We start from the raw sequence: 20,468 nt of genomic DNA on the forward strand, positions 1-20,468 counted from the left end.
AAGTTAAAGTCAGTAGGGGCCACTTATTTTTCTAGACTCCAGATGGGTTAATCCGGTCCTGACCCCCAGGAAAACAAGTTCACTGCAGTATTTCTAATTTAATTTATCTTATAAATAATAATAATTATATTTATTTGGAATATAATATTCAGGCTGTGAAACGATTGTAATCCAGTTCTTGATATACCTTAGGTGGTCCGTGAAGGTAAGCAGAAAGGTAACAAATGGAATCGAATTAATAAACAGGTTGGGATAGGTAGTACCATTTAAATCACTTTCTTTGATATCCCCCCTCCCAAATTTTACATGCCAGAGACGCCAGTGGGAACTAGTATATGCTCTACCGAAATATCCAAGTTTCACAATCCTGAGGTACTTCCACAACAATTTGTATAGAGGTAATTGATGAGTACTTCAAATTATGTGTCCGTAGCAAACTCCCTTTATCAAAACTGTTGCGTGAGTACCTTAGGATTCTGAAACATAGATTTTTGGATAGGACACATATTAGTTCCTAAGTGAAGTCTTGGCCCGACTTACCGTAGTTCCCATACTTTTGGAACTATGTACGTTTAAAGTTCATTTTTTTTCATGTTTTCGGCAGCCTATAACTCCGAAACGAAGCATTTGTGTACCCAAGTTGGTCTATACTTTTTGTCTCATCTTGGTGTCAGGAATCATCTCCCAAACGTTGTCGTTGTTGTTTTGAAACAATGGATATAAACTGAAAAATGCACTGTTCATGTATCTATACTAATGTGCAGACATATTTGACAATATATGTACTTCGTGTCATCAAAATTCAACAAACAGTGGAATAAACTCGGAAAAAGAAATATTTTATCTTTTTACTGTTGATAAACCTTCTACTGATTTTCGATTTAAAAATAATAATATTATAAACGTAATTACAATAATGCAGTGATTTGTTTAATTCCTCATTTTGATAGATTATTTTTTTCTTATTATTATTATTTATATATTTATTATCTCTCATTGAATGTGCTTGATACACAGAGAATTACAAAAAAAAAAAAAAAAAAAAAAAAAACTAGATAAGATACTGAAATTTGGAAAAAGTTTCACTAGAACCCGGTAAATTTTACATCATTCGAGAAAGTTATCAATGTCGGATTTTATATATCTATTTATTTATTGTCCTTCTTATAAGATTTTCTCAATCGAAAACAAACTGAGTATGGGAGTATCTTATTTATCTATGGTCTGTAAAGAGAAAAGTCAAACGAAATAATATTAAAATCGGAGGCTGTTGACATGAAGAATTTCCATCTATAAACATAACAAGAAAATTAGGAAAACGGATCAAAAGATTGCGATTTCAGCCAATAATTAGTTTTGGGATGCCACAACATTTTTGAACGGCTCCTAAATTGTGTTTTCGTATTTTCTACGGAATAAACACATCATATTGAGTTAAATGATAGTTTATGTTTGGCTACACTGTATGTAGTTCTCCAGATAAAAGGCCTACAATAAATTTTTTGATTAAATTAAATATATTCGATCTTCGATCAGGGGTCACAACATTTTTGAACGGCCCCTAAATCGAGTTTTCCTATTTTCTACGGAATTATGCATATCATACTGAGTTAAGTAATAGTCTGGTTTTGGGTACACTGTATGTACTTCTCCAGATATAAAGACTACAAGAACATTTTTGATTGAAATATAATGGATGTTTTGAATCAAAAATAAAATGAATACTAAATCTGAATAAAGAAATTGAAATAGGCAGGTTACATTTTTTGAAATATACTTACAAATTAAAATTAATTTACACAAGTATAGCAATGGACAAATATAACCTCAAAACCTCTAACTAGATACAAAAATATTTTCTTAGAATCTTACAGTGTAATATACGAAACTGAATATTCTGTTCACCATTTGCACATCGAAAACATTAAAAAGTGTTGAATTAAAATTAAAAGTATAACTAAAAATACTTAGTGTTGCGATCATCAAAATATTCATTGTGTAGAAGATGTAAAAGATCTAAAAAAAATTAATGTAACTTGAAAAATTAAGTTAACAAATTTTGCACTGTTAAAGAAAAACACAATTAAATTTGGACTTAATTCAACTTAAGAAAAACTGACAACAAATTATGAATTTATCCACTTTGAGAAGGAGGCTAAATATTTCGCCTGACATTGCATTGGTGTTTCTTTGTTAGTAGCGATCTCGATCAGCTGAAGTCACGTCCTTCGGTGAAATATATTTAGATAGTTTTCAAAATAATGGAAACGTGTGAAGAAAATGCAATATATTTGTTTAATGCTGTCTCGCATCACCGTAAGTAAGTCTGAAAATAGCTCTGATTTGTCGTGGAATGGAAGTAATTATATAAGTTGTAAATATTTTCCAATATGTTTCAAAAATGAAATGCAATAGTATTTTCTGGCCCAAATCTGTGGTTTGAAGAAAGATAACAACGGATTCATAATACTTTCAACTTATTGGAGTATAATTCTACAAAAATAGGAATCATTAGTTTTTTTTCAACAAGTCCTGAGCTAGTCACATAATCTCTTTGTGTAGAGGCTACAAACACTTTTAGAAACTTAAGGCTTACAAACTAGATTTGAGAATGAAATAGAAAATAGTTTATGAAGAAGTAAATTCATTCCTAAGATAATTTCAGATTATATCAGTAACATTAATTTTGAAATTTTACATAGGTGATTTATACTTAAAGTGAAAACTTTGTAAAAATTTTTAAAATAATTAACTGAAACTTGAAAATAAAATTCTTCATTATTTTTTCTTGTTCTTTTTTTGATAAAACAAAGAAATCAATGTACCGGAATATTGTGTGTGAGGGTGCAAAAGGGATTTTTCTAATTTCTCTGATATAATTTTTTTCGAAAATTAAATTACAGAATAAGTTAATCATTTCTCGAATTGGGATACCCTCTGTATTGAAACTTTAGAGTGTTAAAATGGATAGAATGTTGAGTCTCGAATAACGATGATGTGTGCAAGGTTGAATAAGGGTGAGATCGAAATGAAGTCAACGTGAAATTGAGTTGCTGTGATATTTAGATGATGTTGCTAGTGTGAAGTCGAGTGAGTGTAATCCTCGAAAGATGCTGTGAGTTTCATGTCGAAATGATATCGTGAATGTAAAGTAGCCTATCATTATGTTGGATTAATGTCATGAGTTTGAAGTTGTGTAAATTAGTCCATCTTTGGCGTCAGGTAACCACGCACCCACAACAGGTCTGCCATTTAGTATCATCAATATTTGCACGGTTTAACTAATGCCTCCTTTCTACTGCGCTTGACTTACCACGAACGATCGCCTACAACACTAACAACAGCCAATCGCTGCACATAAATCATCTGTATTCCACATCACGTATTTTATGTCATGCCTACTATAAATGTTTACACTACATGGTTTACACATACACACGTGAAAGATATATGAAAAGAACCACAAGTTTGTGTTGTGTATTCCAGGTGACAGCACGAGTACATTATATCGTGTGTGGCAGTGTGGCAGTAAGAGGTTAGTTAGGAAAGTAAGGAAAAAGACGCCATCTGGACGTGTGTCGTGTCAGCAAAGGGGCACATATTGAACACTTGTAGAGAATGTATACACTTTGTGAGTTTGTCGTTCTTTTCATATATCTTTAATACTTTTGAAAATATAGCCTTTTCAAAATCAATGAATCACTTATGCTAACCCTGTATTTTTATAACCACCTGTACATATATACACATGTGTGCATATATAGTTTTTTTTTTTTTTTTTTTTTTTTTGGATAAGTTCCAAACATTATGTGGTCTCTCTCATGAAGAATGAATCATTAATTCGAAGCAAAATGTATAGCGAAAAACATTCCACATTATATTATATTTTAATGTAATGCTGACACAATTGTCTAAAAAATTCCAAATATAAGAGAGCACAATACACTATAGAATAATAGTGAGACGTTGAAATTTTAATTTTATAGCAATTATAAATTGTTTTGTGCCTATGAAGAATCCAATTATACATATAATTAATATTCCGCGAGGTTATAATTTAAGAAACTATCTTAATTAATAGAAATTAAAATAGTACGCGAAGACGTACCTCATATGAAAAAATAATAATAATAATAAAATTAGTAGGAGAAAATGTATTTAAGATAAAAATTTACATGTATACAACCAGCTTAGTGACTAATCTACTTTTCTTTATACAGGGTGTTTCAAAACAAGACCCAGAACGTTTGGGCCGTGATCCCTGACACCAAGATAAGACAAAAAATATAGACCAACCTGGGTGCAGAAATTCGTAATTTCGGAATCATAGGCTGCTGAAAACATGAAAAAAATTAACTTTAAAGGTCCATAGCTCCAACACTATGAAACCTACCATACCTGGGTCAAGACTTAGGATTAGTATGTCCCCTATCTAAATATCCATGTTTCAGAATCCTGCGGCACTTCCGCAACAATTTTTATAGAGGTAGTTGGTGAGTGCTTCAAATTATATGCTCATAGCCGAACTCCCTCTATAAGAATTGTTACATGAATTCTGAAACATGTATTTTTTGGATAGTGTACATATTAGTTGCTAAGTGAAGTCTTGACGCGACTATGGTAGGTCCCATAGTATTGGAGCTATGGACCTTTGAAGTTCATTTTTTCCATGTTCTCGGCAGCCTATAACTCCGAAAGGAAGCATTTGTGCACCTAGGTTGATCTATACTTTTCGTCTTATCTTGATGTGAGGAATAATTTCCTAAACGTTGTCGGTCTTGTTTCGAAACACCATGTATAAAGAAAAGTAGATATATATAAGTATTCTCAAACATTAGTCTTATGATGATGAGATGTTAATGGCCTCTAAATCTATTTCAAAACTACAATTTTGACTTATATTCTTACCTCGCAACAGGCCTTCTACATTTCTCAGAGAAGAAATAAATTATTTTGCCTTTAAACAAACACAATTTGGGAAAGAGATGAAGAAATGAAATTAAATTTAGAAAATGGACAAGGACTGGAACCTCAATAATTTTCATTTAGAAATTGGACCAAGAACTTTCAAATGCACACTATACTGACTTTAACAACATTAATATAAATAAATTTTGATAGACCTAATATAACGATATTCTATGATAACACTATCCATGGCTTTGAGTTGAAATTTGTAACAAAAGAAGTACTGACCAAAGCTTTAACACACACTGTTTTATAAACTATAATGTTTAACGGTTTCGGATATCGAATATATCCTTCATCAGACACTATATAGACACTATCTGATGTAGGTCTGATGAAGGATCTGGTAGATATCTGAAACTGTAACAGATTATAGTTTAAAATAGTGTGTGTGCTGAAGTTTAGTCAGTAATTCTTTTGTTACAAGGATATTCTTTCCTATACATTTTTGAAAAATATAGAATTAATTTTGAGAACAATATTAAAACAAATTAGCGATGCTGCGTAGTATAGAAAAAAGCGGAAACTATTTTATTTGAATATTTTCTAATCATCTTCCCATTTCCAATTTGAATCTCAACTGACACGATTAATTCTTAATCTTGGATATCAGTTTTCCTTTTAACGAAGGCACCTTTGAAATATACTTTTAAAATTAGGAGCCAGAGTAATTGATTCACACACAATTGAGTAGTTTGTATGCTGAATATTAAAAGAGTGTGAGAAAACTTCTAACAGCATACGCATCATATTGTGTCAAAACAGAATAATCTTCATGAGTTATCGTGGATTATTTTTTAAATTGTGACAGAGGAAGGAACAAAATGAAGTCCGATTCATTCTTTTATTCTCGGTTGATTTTAAATTCAAGCAACAGAAACAATTAAAAAGCCTAAATATGTACCTCACTGCTATCGTGAAATATGTCTCCTAAATCGCGAGAATGATGGATTAAATTCATTTCCCCATTCTCCAACGATTTAAACCCAAGGAGTGAGAGAAAAGTGGAATTCATCAGAAAAATAAGTGTTACAATCCATCAAAATGATATTTTTTTTTTTTTTTTGTATATCTTTTAAGTGTATTCCACTAATGTACTTCTCCCTTAATTGTTCAGTGATTTAACCCTTTTAAGTTCTTTCTTTTTAAGACTTTCAGTGAAACAGCTACAGCACCACCGTTATTTATCCTAAAATCATGGTTCATACCTCATTCTGTTCAGAATAGAAAAGTCTTTCAAACGTTACCCCTTCGTATTTCCCTATCATGTCCCTGAGGCAGGAAAGTTTGCGAGAAATCTGGATTTTTTTCTGAAAAAAAAAATCAAATTTTGTGCTCCTCTGGATACCGCACTGTGTTAACGCACAGATCTCAAAATCGACTGAAAAATACTAAGTGCACATTAAATGTGTGTACAGAATTTCAAGCTTCTATCTTGAATACTAAGGGCGGAAAAAAATATTTACCAATCAACCAAACAATGTCTCAGATTACTCCTAAAGATCCAGATGTAATACAAAAATTTTCTGAGACAAGCCTATTTATGCTGGGACCATGGTTCGTCCACCATTCTCTTTAGAATAGAACACCCTTTCAAACGGTATCGTTCACATGGCTCCATCATGTATTCATGCAGTAGGCTTAGAACAGAATTGCTGGATTTTGAATCTGAGAGTGTAAATTCGCAACACTTTTCAGAAATTGATGACAACGAAGTGGTTAACAAAATAAATGTCAATACAGTAGGGTAGTGTTAACTTTTAATAATGAAATGGTGTCACTTTCGAAAAGGATATTTGGCTAGTGTTAGTAGCTTGATTAATCCTTATCTTAAACTAACCTGAATTGTAATGCAAAAGTAATAAAAACTCATACGTTCACTATTATGTAAATCTTGAATATTTATTCTTATCTTTAAGCTTCTTATTTTTATCGTTGTCTTCTTAACAATATTCACCTTTTCAATCTTTCCCAACTCATATAATTATTATATTCTTTCTAATCTTTGTTCTTACGACATGTACTCAAAATCTTCAATGTATCTTGCTTATCTTAGCAACCACAGAATATCTAACATCAGTCTGTGCACTCTTCTGTGACACTTCTTCCCAATCTGCCAACAGGTAGTATAAAAAAAAAAAAAAAAAAAAAAAAAAGATAATGATGAAGAGATTGAAATTAGATATGGTGAATAAAACCCTTTAAATGTTCCCCATGTAGCAGCAATTCCAAAAGGGGAAAGTGAAAGGAAGCGAGTCAGGAAGAAAGAATCGAGCTTAAATGAACTAGAGTACACAATTTCGAGATTCAATTTGCAAATTGAAATTTAGATACAAGAACAAAAGGGAAAAATCAGAAAAATTAGAATTTTTTCTCAACTGATAAGTCAAATTATGATATATGGTAAGAAACAAGCAAAAAGGCTAGTAATTACCGAAAAAATAGCAGATTTTTATTCTACATGTAAGAAGCGTTTTCGCAAGAACCTTCTTTCATCTTCAGCTTACTTAAAAATCAAAGGGGATTTGAAAACATGAAGGAGAATGTGCAAAGGGAAAAAATGGTTAAAATAGTTGAGATATGTAGAGCACAATTCCTCTGTCAAAACTTAAACCCATGAGAATAGACATTCATTGTCGTTGTTCACTGCTGTTCACTGTTCTCTTTTCTTGCTTTCCTGATGGCGAAAGTATGTAGTAAAATGATTGATCGGAGGTAATATGACTCTTTGATTTTTAGTTCCGTTGTGGTTTTAGCTATTTTGTAATTATATCCATAAAGATAAACCAACAATTAATTTAGATAAAGGAGAATCAAATATGATTTGGAGTAATCGTTTTACTACATATTTTCGCCATCTGGAAAGCAAGAAAAGGAAACAGTAAACAACAGTGAACAATGACAGTGAATGCCATTCGAATGTGTTTAATTTTTGAAAGAAGATTTGTGTTTTATATTTGTTAATCCTTTTAACCAGTTTTTGCCTTTCCATATTCTCTTTCACGTTTTTTAAACCCTCTTTGAATTTTAAGGAAGCTGACGATTGAAGAAGGTTCTTCCGAAAGCGCTTCTTACATGTCGAAGAAAACTCTGCTATTTTTTGCTGTGAGTATTAACATTTTTGCTTGCTTCTTACTAAATATCATCACCGCTCGCAATATTGTGATATAATGATACAGTTTACGGTACGTGAGAACAACAGAGATCTGAATTACTCGGTAATAATGAACAAATTGAAAACCGTCCTGAAGGTGGCAGTACATTATGGAAGCGCAAACAATTAAATACATTGATTATAAAATTCCTAGTGATGTCAGAGGAGAAAACTATATAATAGTTATAACGATTCATAGTCGATCTGATGGTGCTAGAGCAGATAAAGACAAGATTTCTTCCAGCAATTTAAACAAATGCCGATCTGTATTTTCTAAATTAACTCCTTGCCATACAGAAAAAATTACCAGCAAGATAGATTGCGAACTTAGTTGAATCATTCTTGTGAAAAATTAAATTCGTATAAGGCTAAGGTAAATGATAAGGTTGACTTGTGTCATTATGGTAATTCGAGTAAGCTTCAAAGAAAATTGCATCAAAATAGAAATCATTTTAGAGAAAGGTATCGAGCAAAATGATTTTCGAAGTTTTGAAGACCTCCTTTTTTCCTCTGATTATTGACCGATTTGAATCATCAACATCATGATCTAAATATCTTAAGGAAAATGTACATAGGAATTATCAATAATGAATAATTTTTACCTAGTTTATGATGCAATATTTTTCTATTTGCCTTTGGATACCATAGTGGAAAAAGGAGATATGTCATGAAATGGTCAAAAATGAGTTAACGGCAGAATTATGTAGACTGGAAGGTGTACTTAATCCCATAGTAAGAAAAACGTTAGTCGCTAGAGGTCTGCGCGGATATAAAATATCGCATCCACATTCGTACCGCATCCGCAGCATCTCTATCAGCATCCGAAATATCTCTATCCGCACCCGCATCCGTATCTTCAAGGTCAATGATCTGAAAATTTTCAACTTTATCAAAGGGTCTTTGGCTGCAATTCTCATTTTTCTTTTCTTTGTTCAGTAAATAGGGGTACTTGAGAAGTAGCGAAGGGGACTGTCGTTTTGTTCTGTTTAGGTCCAAGATATCATTCACCTACAAAACGGCTGCTAAAAATATTGAAAGAAGCAATAAAAGACCAACACTCTCGTGTCATTTCTTGCCCTTTTGCTGTCACTGATTCACAAGCTTCAAACACACTTATTTTTATTTTAGGTATTTTTCAACCAGGTTTTAAAACTTTGAATTCAAAACAAACGTTTCTTAGTGCTCTTTCTACCATCATCACAAATTTCATAGCGTTTTTAGGTAGGGAAAAGATACCGAAAACAATATCCACAACTTTATCTGCTATCCGCACAGAATAGAAATATATATCCGCATCTGCGCAGACCTCTATTACTCACTAAGAAATTTAATGCTAAAGATTTCGCCTACAAGGGAAGAAGGAAATAAGCCAGTGGAAAACTTTTGTGTGAAGTTATAAAAACTAACAAATGTGAAGTTATAAAAACTAACAATTGTGTGAAGTTATAAAAAACTGACCTACCTCCTTTTTCCCCTGTAGTTCACATTTGCGAATTTCCGATGTTACTTAGATTACCCGTGTACTTACTATTTCTATGGATTGAAACAATACCAAATAGTAGAGTTTGTCCCAGAGTTTGGAGAAAAAACACGAAAGGTTTTACTACATCAAAATCAAATAATTTCGGATAAATTTATCGAGGAAAATTAATTTCTTTTAATATTATTTAAATAAAGAACCTTAATATTATTTAAATAATTTTAGAAATTGGAAAGAACTTTTTACCTACTTGACAGGTTTTAGCCGCAATCAAGAAAATGATTGTGATGTCCTGAAGAAAATTGCCTATGTTCTTTGAAATTCGAATCATTTTTACGTGTTTATACTGGAAAATTGTTTCGAATGAATTTGTACAAACCTATGATATGTGATGGAGTTTACTCTGTTTTGCTCCCTTGTTCTTAGTGGATTACAACCACAAACACTAGTGATATTTCTGCATGTTGAAGAAGGAAACATACTATCCTTTTTAAAATCGGATAAGATTTGCGAGAGCTATTGAGGAACAGACGAAGAGACACACAATCCCAATCGAATCAAATGTTAGAAGCTTTGTTACACTTTCTTCAAAACTAAATTTTCTTATGCTGCAACTACCAAAGCCAAGGCCCTAGGCAATTTGCTGTCCCCTGCACTGATATCATTTGTCCCACCCCCTCTGTGCAAGAAAGAACAAATCTTAGAAGCCACAATTTTAAGTATGCAACTCCATCATGAACAACGAAGGGGAGGAGAAAGAGCACTCGCACTCACAAAGGACTAAATACTACAAATATAATCTCATTGCATCTGTTTTTCTTTCTTTATATAATAATCTATATTAGTGAAAGATAAAGAAAACACACTTGCAGAGGAAAGATAGTAATCCTTTTTATAAAATTCAATATCAAGTTTCAATCTGAATATATCAGTTTCTAATCAAAGATAGCTCTTTTATCTTTATTTCTTGATTTTCCTTCTACATTTATTATTTATTTTTTTAAAAAATCTTGTTTCCAACTTCAATGATAACGAATTTGTTTGTGACAAAGACAAGGCTAGTTTTCATATCAAAACTGTAATAACTAACTAAAAAAAATTGAACAACTGTTTGATACTGTTCGAGAATTGAGTTCTTGTATTTTACAACAATCAAGCTGGGATTCGTTTGACCATTTGCTTTACCACTGTCCATGTGACCTTAAATCAATGTGACCTAAAAATGATTTATTAATGTAGCATTCAAATAGAAGGTCGGTTTAGTAAATTTAACTACCATCATTATGAAGTTTGTTTCCAAAAAGAAATATTTATTTTAAATAATATAGTTTTGACGCCCCTCGAAACTTGGCGCCCCTTCTCAAAATGCACGTATTATACATATGGTAAAGCAGGTCCCGACCAAAGTGCAATGGATAATCTGGTGGTTAACTAGGTGATGCACCAAATCATCTTCTGTTGTCTTATTTTTGACTTTTTAGACAGCGTTAGGCACCTCTTAATAGAGACCCCAGAGCATTCCGTAACACTATATTAATATAATAAAACTAGGTATAACGGTTTTTTAAACAAAATTATCAAATTCTTTATTTTCGTTTAAAAAGTAGAAACAGATAAGTGTAATACGTACGTGAAATAACAATGTGCAGCTGTTAATATCCATCTATCTGTTAGTAAAATACCATTGCATATGGTTGGAGAATACATCCAATCACCAGTAGTTTGGTTAAACCAATGGCCCCATAATTTGATCTTAAAAGTCAACGTAATAGAATTAAATTAAGCATTGAGAAATATTTTTTAATAATTAAATTTTGCAGGAAAAAATACAATTTATTACTGGTTATTATTTTATAACGAATCACTCACCTAGTTGTGTTTCTAATCAATTGTTAGAATTAATATTTGGAATGCTACACACGGGCACTACACGCTTCCTTGTATTTCATACATTGTAAGACTGAATACAAGCTATATACACTGTGTTTCAAAACAGCACCGACAACATTTGAGAGGTGATTCCTGACACCAAGATAAGACAAAAAGTATAGACCAACCTGGGTGCACAAATGCTACCTTTCGGAGTTATAGGCTGCCGAAAACCTGAAAAAATAATGAACTCTGAAGGTCCATAACTCCAAAAGTATTGGACCTAATGTAGTCGGGTTAAGACTTCACTTAGGAACTAGTAAGTGCTCTGTCCAAATATCCATGTTTCGGAATCTTAAGGTACTTATGCAACAATTTTTATAGAGGCAGTTTGGCAACGGACAGATAATTTCAAGTACTCACCAACTACCTTTATAAAAATTGTTTCGGAAGTACCGGAGGATTCTGAAACATAGATATTTGGATAGGACACATGTTAATTCCTAAGTAAAGTCTTAACCCGACTGCTGTAGGTCATATAACTCAGAAAGGAAACATTTGTGTAACCAGGTTGGTCTATACGTTTAGTCTTATATCGATGTCAGGAATCACCTCCCAAACGTTGACGGTGTTGTTTTGAAACACCCGGTATATATATTTATATAGGATGTCTCAAAAGTCCCCTGACATAGGGTAACTCTGTTATTATCAGAGTTACAACAATATGTAAGAGGGGAAAGCGTTTCCAAATATGATGTTTTCAATCTAAAGTGAAAGATTTTTTTTTTTTTTTTTTAATCGGATGAGTCGTTTGGGCTCTACACTCTTTATGCACCAAATGTTAAATGAAAACGTAACGTTGCCATTTACCTTGATCCACAACTTAAGTGAATGATGTTACTGTTTAAAATGCGGCTGACCATCGACACGTTAGCGTAAAAGACAGTCATTTCAGACAAATAAATAAGAAAGCCCATATGGATATGAGACGAAAACCGCTTTGTTTCAAAGTTATGCGATGCCGAAAACAAAGAAAGTGTAAATTTGAGGCTGTCTAGTTCGAAAATTATAAGACATATCAAAAGCGTTTAAAGAAATGTCACATGAACTAGTACATTCTCTATCTAAAGACCTCATGTTTCAGAGTTAGGTCTTACCGGCGCATCGAATTTGATAGGGGTTGGAACTCTGGTTTAATTACAGATGGAAAAAAAGAAGATATATTTCGATAGAAAATATCTAATTATCGGTTTATTAAGCTGTTATGTCGTGTACATGTGTATTATCATTTGTAAATTTCACATTATCACTAATTTTAATATCTGCAGTTATGCAGCCACACATAATACAGTTTAACATAAAACAATAGTGATTGAAAACACCTGCAAACAAAGTTCCAATATCAAAAACCTTTTAATGACTGTCATCTAAGCAAGAAAAACGTCATGTAAATGGAAGATCATAGACAGATACAGAAATCCGAAATGTCAAAATGGACATCAGGGTAAAGAATTCGAAAAACTACTTAGCGAAGAGTGTAGATTCTGTAGTTCAGAAGAATGTTACATTTATGTTTACAAAGTATGCACATACATGCGGTCCAAAATGAACATGGAAAAATTATTAAGAACTAAAACGAAAATAGCGTATTTGAGATGACAAGTTGATTCTACTTCTGTGAGTATGTAAATACACTCTAGAACGGTGTGAATGGAAAGAAAGGAAAGTTTAAATTTAATGTCACAGTTTGTACCCTTAAGGTTCAGAACTTAAGTGAATGTTGAATGGGAATGACTACGGAAATATCTGTGAAAAAGGACAATAACAGGAAAGGGACTAAGTGAAACGAGGTGAAGACGAGAGATTCTGAGATTACGGTTAGATTTGAATGGAAATTAACAAATTTAGAGGAAAGTCTCATTGTCTCCTTTTCTGACATTTCATTTCTTTAAATGGACACATTTTCTAACACGTTATGACCATTTGATTGTGCACTATTACTTTCAAGATCAAATCAAAATCACTTACCGATTCCGAAACCTCATTGAACTCTGAATAACAAGGTAAAGAGTACATTAAGGAATAGAGATAATAAACATAGTAAACAAACTTGGTTTTGTTCTAATTGGTGCACACACTTTCACTTGTTTCATCTGAACAGATGCACCTGGTGTCGTCCTATAGCAGGCGTGTTCGATTTTGCTGTAATTCTCGTACGCAATTTAGTTGAATAGAACACATGGTGCAGTGCGTGCCGTTAAATGTTTTGGTGTATTATGTTCATCTCGTGTGTGATACTACTGAAATAGGATCGTGCGCGAAGGAATCCACATAAAGAAAAACGACTATATCATGAGCATTTTCCAAATCGTGTTAGTATTCCGCTTTTGCTGTTATCGATATGACATGTGCGTGCTCTCCATGATTCAGTTGGGTGCCCTCTGACAGTCTTGACTCCTAATCGAGAAGAGAGAATTCTTCAGATACGTAAAGAAGATCCTTGAACCAATACAAAAGGCAAGCAATGCTAGAAGGTGCTTCGCATGAGATCGTGTGGAAAATGTTTCGCGAAAAACAATCGTATCCCTACCACTTGCAACATGTACAAGGAAAAGAAGAAAGAGATTATCCTCCAGTCGGTGTGTGGAAAACCCTCTGTTACCTTTATTATTCATATTTACTAATGAGGTTGGGTTCACGCGAGATGGTGTTGTCAACATCTACAACGAACACCAATGGTCAGAAGAAAACCCTAACGCAAATTTACTTACCCGGCACCAACATCAATTCTCGATTAATGTATGGGCAGACATATTGTGGGACGAAATTCTAAGGCCATAAATTTTATCACAAGTGCAATATACTTGCAATTCCTTCAACAAAATCTTCCCAAATGGTTGGAAAATATTTCTTCCTCGAGAAAGTCTCAACTTTAGTTTAGTCACGATGCTGCTCCACCATATTATCTGCGAGATGTTCGGGTATTTCTTGATCAGCACTTCCAAGACAGATGAACAGTGCGAGAAGGGAACATACAATGGCCTCCTCGCTCCCTTGACCTAAATACTTTGGATTTTTATTTGTGGGTACACCTGAAAAGTATACTGTACAAAACACAAATAAACGAAATACACGAACTGGAGCAAAAAATTCGTGATAGACTTGCAATGATTCATAATACGCCTATGTGTTTCAATCGTGAATCACTGAAAAATTGTGCAGAGTATTCCATTGAGGCTGACGGAGGACACATCGAGCATCTGTTTTAATTATCAGTGTTATCTGATTTCTTGTTCAATGTAGTACGCGGGACCAAAGGATTAGCTATACTCTATTAATACGTTATAGTACGTAAATTTGTGTTAATTGTGGACGACATCGTGTTAATTGGTTTACTTAAGAGCTCCCGTTTCCTCAACTCTTCATCATCATTTACTCGCAATATCTACCGTTTCTACTGTTGGATAGAAAAAGTGAGGTGTCAGTGAAGGTACCATGCTACACCCGTTCTTCAGTAAACAGGCTTTCGAAGACTTTGCCCTTATGTTTGTTTCCACAGTATTTCGGATTTCTATATCCCTGCAATTATTTGTTTATCATCTCTTGTTTGTATGACATTTATTTTACTTAGATCACCGTTATCAAATAATATTTAGTATTAGAATTTGGTTTGCAAGTGTTATCAACCACTTTTCTTTGATGTTAAACTGTGTTATTTACTTATTATTGCTGCCTATTACAGGAGTTATCCCAGTTACAACAGACTTACAAAATTAATATTATATCTAAAAATGAACAATAGAAGAAAAAAGAAGAAAAGTAAAAATAAATATCAGCAAAGGAACATCAAAATATGTAATGGAAGAATGTTGAATGTGTAGGAAAAGAGCAAGATATGAATAAAATACCAGAAAGAGAAGATAAACAAACTATTAAATCTCATACGACCAATTAACAGTAGAAGATACATTAGAAGTCTAATATGACTTTTATGAGCAAAAGAACAGTGAGATAATTCTAAAGTATTTTTTGAAGCCCTGTTTATTTATTTATTTATTTATTTATTTATAACATGTTCCAGATACAGCACTAGGCCATTTTACACTGAAACATTTTAACAATTTGATAACATAACAATTCAATAACTATTTGAGGTCAAGATGGTACAACACAACAGCGATATTACAAAAATAGCTTATTTATAGATGATCTGAAAGTATACTCAATTGAAGAAACGTCTACAGTTTCTGGCAACTGATTATAGGTACTGATAATTCGGATTAGAAGGGACCTTTGGATAATATTAACTCTCGCCGCTCGAGTGTAAAAGAAAAATGAAATGAAATCTTTAAGTTTTACGCCCCACGGTTATGCCGGTTAGGCTAAAGGAGACGGTGATGATGAGAGATGAATGAAATGGTGGAATGAAGAAAGTGGCAGGAAACGGGAGAACCCCGAGAAAACCCACGAGTGTAAAAGAGATCACTAGACGGTGTTGTTCTAGCGGGTACGCAAATTGATCTGACTTAACAACTGTTCACATGATATGTGGCCATTTACAATTTTTTTTGCAAAAATATTAGGTCAGAAATTTTGTTTCTCACTAGGGAAGGTTTGATATTGAGAGTTTTTGAAACGTCATTTTTTGGAAGTGTTCGGAGGTGAGGTACTCGGTAGGATACAATGGCTAAAAAGAAATTGATTACGGAATTTATTTTTTTAAAATGAGTAGGGCAGGCCATAAACCAGATAGGAGAACAGTAGTCAATAGTGGGAGCAACATATGATTTATAGAACAAGCTTAAGGAATTAGGATTTTTTTATGTCAGTGAAGCGATAAAGGAATCCCAGTTTTCTCATAGCACTATGATATATTGTGCTTATATGATCCGCAAAAGTAAGGTTACTGTCAATGATAACACCAAGATCTCTGAAAGAGGAAACAGGATTTCAGTAAATGGGGAAAATAGAGTCCATAAACTAACTAATAAAATACATTTTAATAGATACAGTGTTGTTACTGAGCAAATTCAAAATAGTAACAATAGAATCGTTGTTAAATCGTTGTTAAAATACTAATAATTTACATTGTTATCATATTACAATTAAATTGCCTTATATAATAAATAAGGCATAACATTGAAAATATCATAATCAAATACCTATTAATTGAGATATCTGTACTATAGATCATCTAAACATGGTAAAATTGTTACAAGTGAAATTATGTAGGGAGTGAGTGGCATAGCAAAATCAATTTCAATGTTATTTTGTATTAATTTATTAAACAATCGGTTATGCGTGGTTGCATAACTGCAGATATTAAAATTAATGATAATGTGAAATTTACAAATGATAATGCCCATGCACACGACATAACAGCTTAATAAGCCAATAATTAAATATTTTTCTATCGAAACATATCGACAATGTTAAGGTAGAACGTCGTAAGCCTCATTTTAAACTTTTTTCACGAGAGCAAGAAAACAACCTCTAAATTCCATTTACATCCTTGCAAGACAAATGTAAAAAGTGATTTATTTGGCTTAATAATACAGACAGGCTTACGATATTTTTCGTGCCTATGGCCTGACCTATAGCGAAGTGAATAAGATAAAAATCCACATTTTCAATTTTTTGAGGGTTACGACCTTTTACCTTAACACCGTCCAATCTTCTTTTTAAGTATCTGTACTTAAACCAGGGTTTTGATTCCCTCCATAAAATTCGCTGAGCCTGTAAGACCCAACTCTGAAATAAGGATATTTAGATAGAGAATGTACTAGTTCCTGTAATATTTCTTTAACCGCTTTTAATATAATTTTCGAGCTAGACAGCCTCAAAGTTACACTTTCCTCGTTTTCGGCATCGCATAACTTTGAAACAACGCGGTTTTCCTCCATGTGGGCTTTCTTATTTGTTTGGGTGAGAGGATTTCACCATTGGATCTCGGTTACATAATAAATGAACACCTTGTGTATATATATATATATATATATATATATATATATATATGGTATTTTCTGTCCGAGCGTTATAGTAGTGTATGGTTGAATTCCAGATATATGGAGGCCCACCAATATGCAAATTACCGGTATAGACCACTAAAATTAAAACAATACACATTGGGTCGCGGAGAACTTCGTATTTGAATCAATTTTACGTGAATCCCGAGGTTACACTTTTGTAATATAGATTTGCAATAAGAAGTGTTTGTTTTGATTAGAGTAAACTTCTTTTAAATTATGCATAGTCCAATACCAGAAGGAACAGCACACAGTAGAGTACTTTGCACTGTACAGTGTTTTCACTTAGTGTAAGTTATATTAAATTTGAACAATATATAATTTAAACAGGGAACACCGTAGTGCAATGGGTAGATCGTTGGATTCATGTCCACGTAGTCAGGGGTTCGATTTCCATTCGGTGCTTCACGAGAAATGAAAACGTGACGGCGACTAGGTCTAGAAAGCTCCTGATGCTACTGTTAGGGATGCTACTGTTAGATGGCGCTGGAGCAGGCTTACGCTCACAAATGTGGGCCGTCACTCCAAAGTTATATATATAATTTAACTGTTGAACAGTAAATTTGAATCTAACAAAATCACACGATAATGAAATTTCACTCTTATAGTAACCAGATTTGCGCTTGATCAGATGAAACTTCACTATTTGATTTGCAAGAGATATAAAATGTTCACGTTAAAAAAAGCCTTCTAATGAATACACCATTGTTCATTTAAATGTTTCATCAATGCAACTGTGTACTGTCAGCAGTTGAGCTGTGTTCAAGAAAAACTCAAAACTCTGGATACAGCACTTCTGAATCGCAAAGGGATCCTCGTGTTACAGGAGATTTTAAGACAAATTACACTCAAGTTATGCCAAATATTGTACACCCATAAATACAATAGGGTTTGGGTGGTACCCACATAAGGTTTGGGTGGGGCCTGGGAACCCAGGATCGGCGTCCTTGAGTTGTAGGGGGAAGTAGGGAGTTAGAGAGTGGGAGATGCCGGAGGCACCAGGAGGGAAAAAGGTAGGGATACGCTTCCTTGCCTTCCTTGGTATGTAGTTAAATTTACATTGAAGTTGCAACATCCGGTCGTAGCGAAGGGGGTTATAAGCCCCACAGGGCTCATTTTATTCCACCCTTCTCCCATGATAATTCCACGTGACAATACGTCATAGTTGGGTGGTGCAACTTCGATGTAAATCTAACCTCACTCGCTTCCTTGTGACCAACTTAAGAACAGTTGGATAGGGTAGCGCGTGAAAAGAAATATGGACTTTGGTATTATTATCTGTTTTTGGTCTGCAAATATAAATACTGAACTCAACGATCCGTTTTGCTCCTGCGTACTTTCTTATTAATATATATTTTCTTTCTTTTTGTTATTTCTTATATACGTTGTTACCAAGGATCTTATTAAATAGAGGATGTACCCTTACAACAAAATCTTGAAGCCAAACGTCACACTTTCGTCAGCCCTATTCTGCCCACTCCGCCCAATAAGATCGCAATGTTTTGAGCCAACATTCATGGCGGAAACGAAAGTAGCCAATCAGACGATGGCAGAAACGAGAGTAGCCAATCAGACGTGCCGATGCTCGTTACTTTTTTGGCTTCATCGATTTAATAGGATGAAGATACATATGAGCAGATCCTCTATTTATAACATCCTTGATTGTTACATTCTTTCACTGTAAAATGGACATTGATCCGTATCTGAAACATCTGTAAATAAATAAACAAATATTTAAATTATTAGGGATTTTATTATTCCTTTACTAAATTATTAAATTACCATATCTATATGAAAAATTCGGGAATTAAGCTTACATTAAAAGGAAATTCCTTTGGTGCAGCAGGAAGTAATCCAGTCCTTGTGCCTGTCGCTGTGTCCCACTGATATGATGAAAATATATGACATCGAGTTTCACATGGAGTAAGCTTATTATCTGAAATGAATTAATAAAAGAAAAGCAGTTGACAGTCACTTCAATTAGGTGAGATTAAGTGTTACGAAATTGTAAATATCTAAACATACAATAATATTTCTTACATTTACTATGCAATTTATTTAAAAAATAACATTCAGTTAGAAGTACGATCATAGTTATTATATTCATTAAGAAAATAAGGAAACTGTAATTTAAATATTTGTGCAAGTCAAAAGAAAGAGCACCGAATTGTTTCTAGTAAACTATATCATTGTTTTTCCAAAATGCAAATTGTTAAACAGATCTATTAAAGAACGCACACACACACACACACACACACACACACATATATATATATATATATATATATATATATATATATATATATAGGGTGAGGCAAAAAGATGTTAACTTTTCTGCGGATTAAACCATGGCAATGAATATTTCATTGAGGAAGGACGAAAATTGCTGCCTGGATGAAGTTTTCTTAGTCCCCAAGCATTTTACAAGAAAAATTCACGGCCTGGACCGGACGGGATGACTGACAGTTGGTCATCTCACCTTCGCTACTGACAGTAGGCAGGATCTACGAGAAGTTTGTTAAGAGCGTGGTCCGTTCAACATGATTGCAAGGGAAGTGGTAGAAAGAGATCTATCCGAACTGAAGAGAATCATCCTTCTCTGGGGAGCGATGGTAGCTAGCCCAACCAAGTTCTCACGCAGACTTTCTCTAGAGACTAACATTTCTCAATGGTCAGTGGTTAGAAGTTTACACTGTGATTTAGAAATGAAGCCATACCATTTGCAGATTGCGCAGCATCTCGCAAACGCGGACAAGCAATAACGTGTGAATGCTGCGTAAATTATCTTGGAAATGGTGCACATAGATTGGTTGCTCAGACGCGCCTCTTCGGTTTCGGCACCTGAAGATTTAAACCGAAACGGGCTATCATCATTGCAATCTTTTATTCCTTCTTTATTTCATCATTCATTTTCTTTCATTTTTCTTTTTTCTTTTTCTTTTCTTTTCTTTCTTTTTCTTTTCTTTTCTTT

At 33.5% G+C, this 20,468-nt stretch overlaps 1 protein-coding gene across 1 annotated transcript in view; it reads right to left on the reverse strand.

The window, feature by feature from the left end:
* LOC145672845 (tryptase-like) overlaps positions 1-20,468 on the reverse strand; it is a 113,461-nt gene that overhangs the window by 41,625 nt on the left and 51,368 nt on the right. Inside the window, exons 4-5 of the mRNA XM_081741997.1 lie at positions 19,315-19,433; positions 11,233-11,354 (exon numbers count right to left, since the gene is read on the reverse strand). Of these exons, the coding sequence (XP_081598123.1) occupies positions 11,233-11,354; positions 19,315-19,433 (241 nt within the window). The remainder of the gene's footprint in view (positions 1-11,232; positions 11,355-19,314; positions 19,434-20,468) is intronic.

Source organism: Thermobia domestica, chromosome 16 (assembly GCF_964235325.1).
Source record: "Thermobia domestica chromosome 16, izTheDome1.hap1.1, whole genome shotgun sequence".
In the NCBI taxonomy this organism is placed as follows: Eukaryota; Metazoa; Arthropoda; class Insecta; order Zygentoma; family Lepismatidae; genus Thermobia; species Thermobia domestica.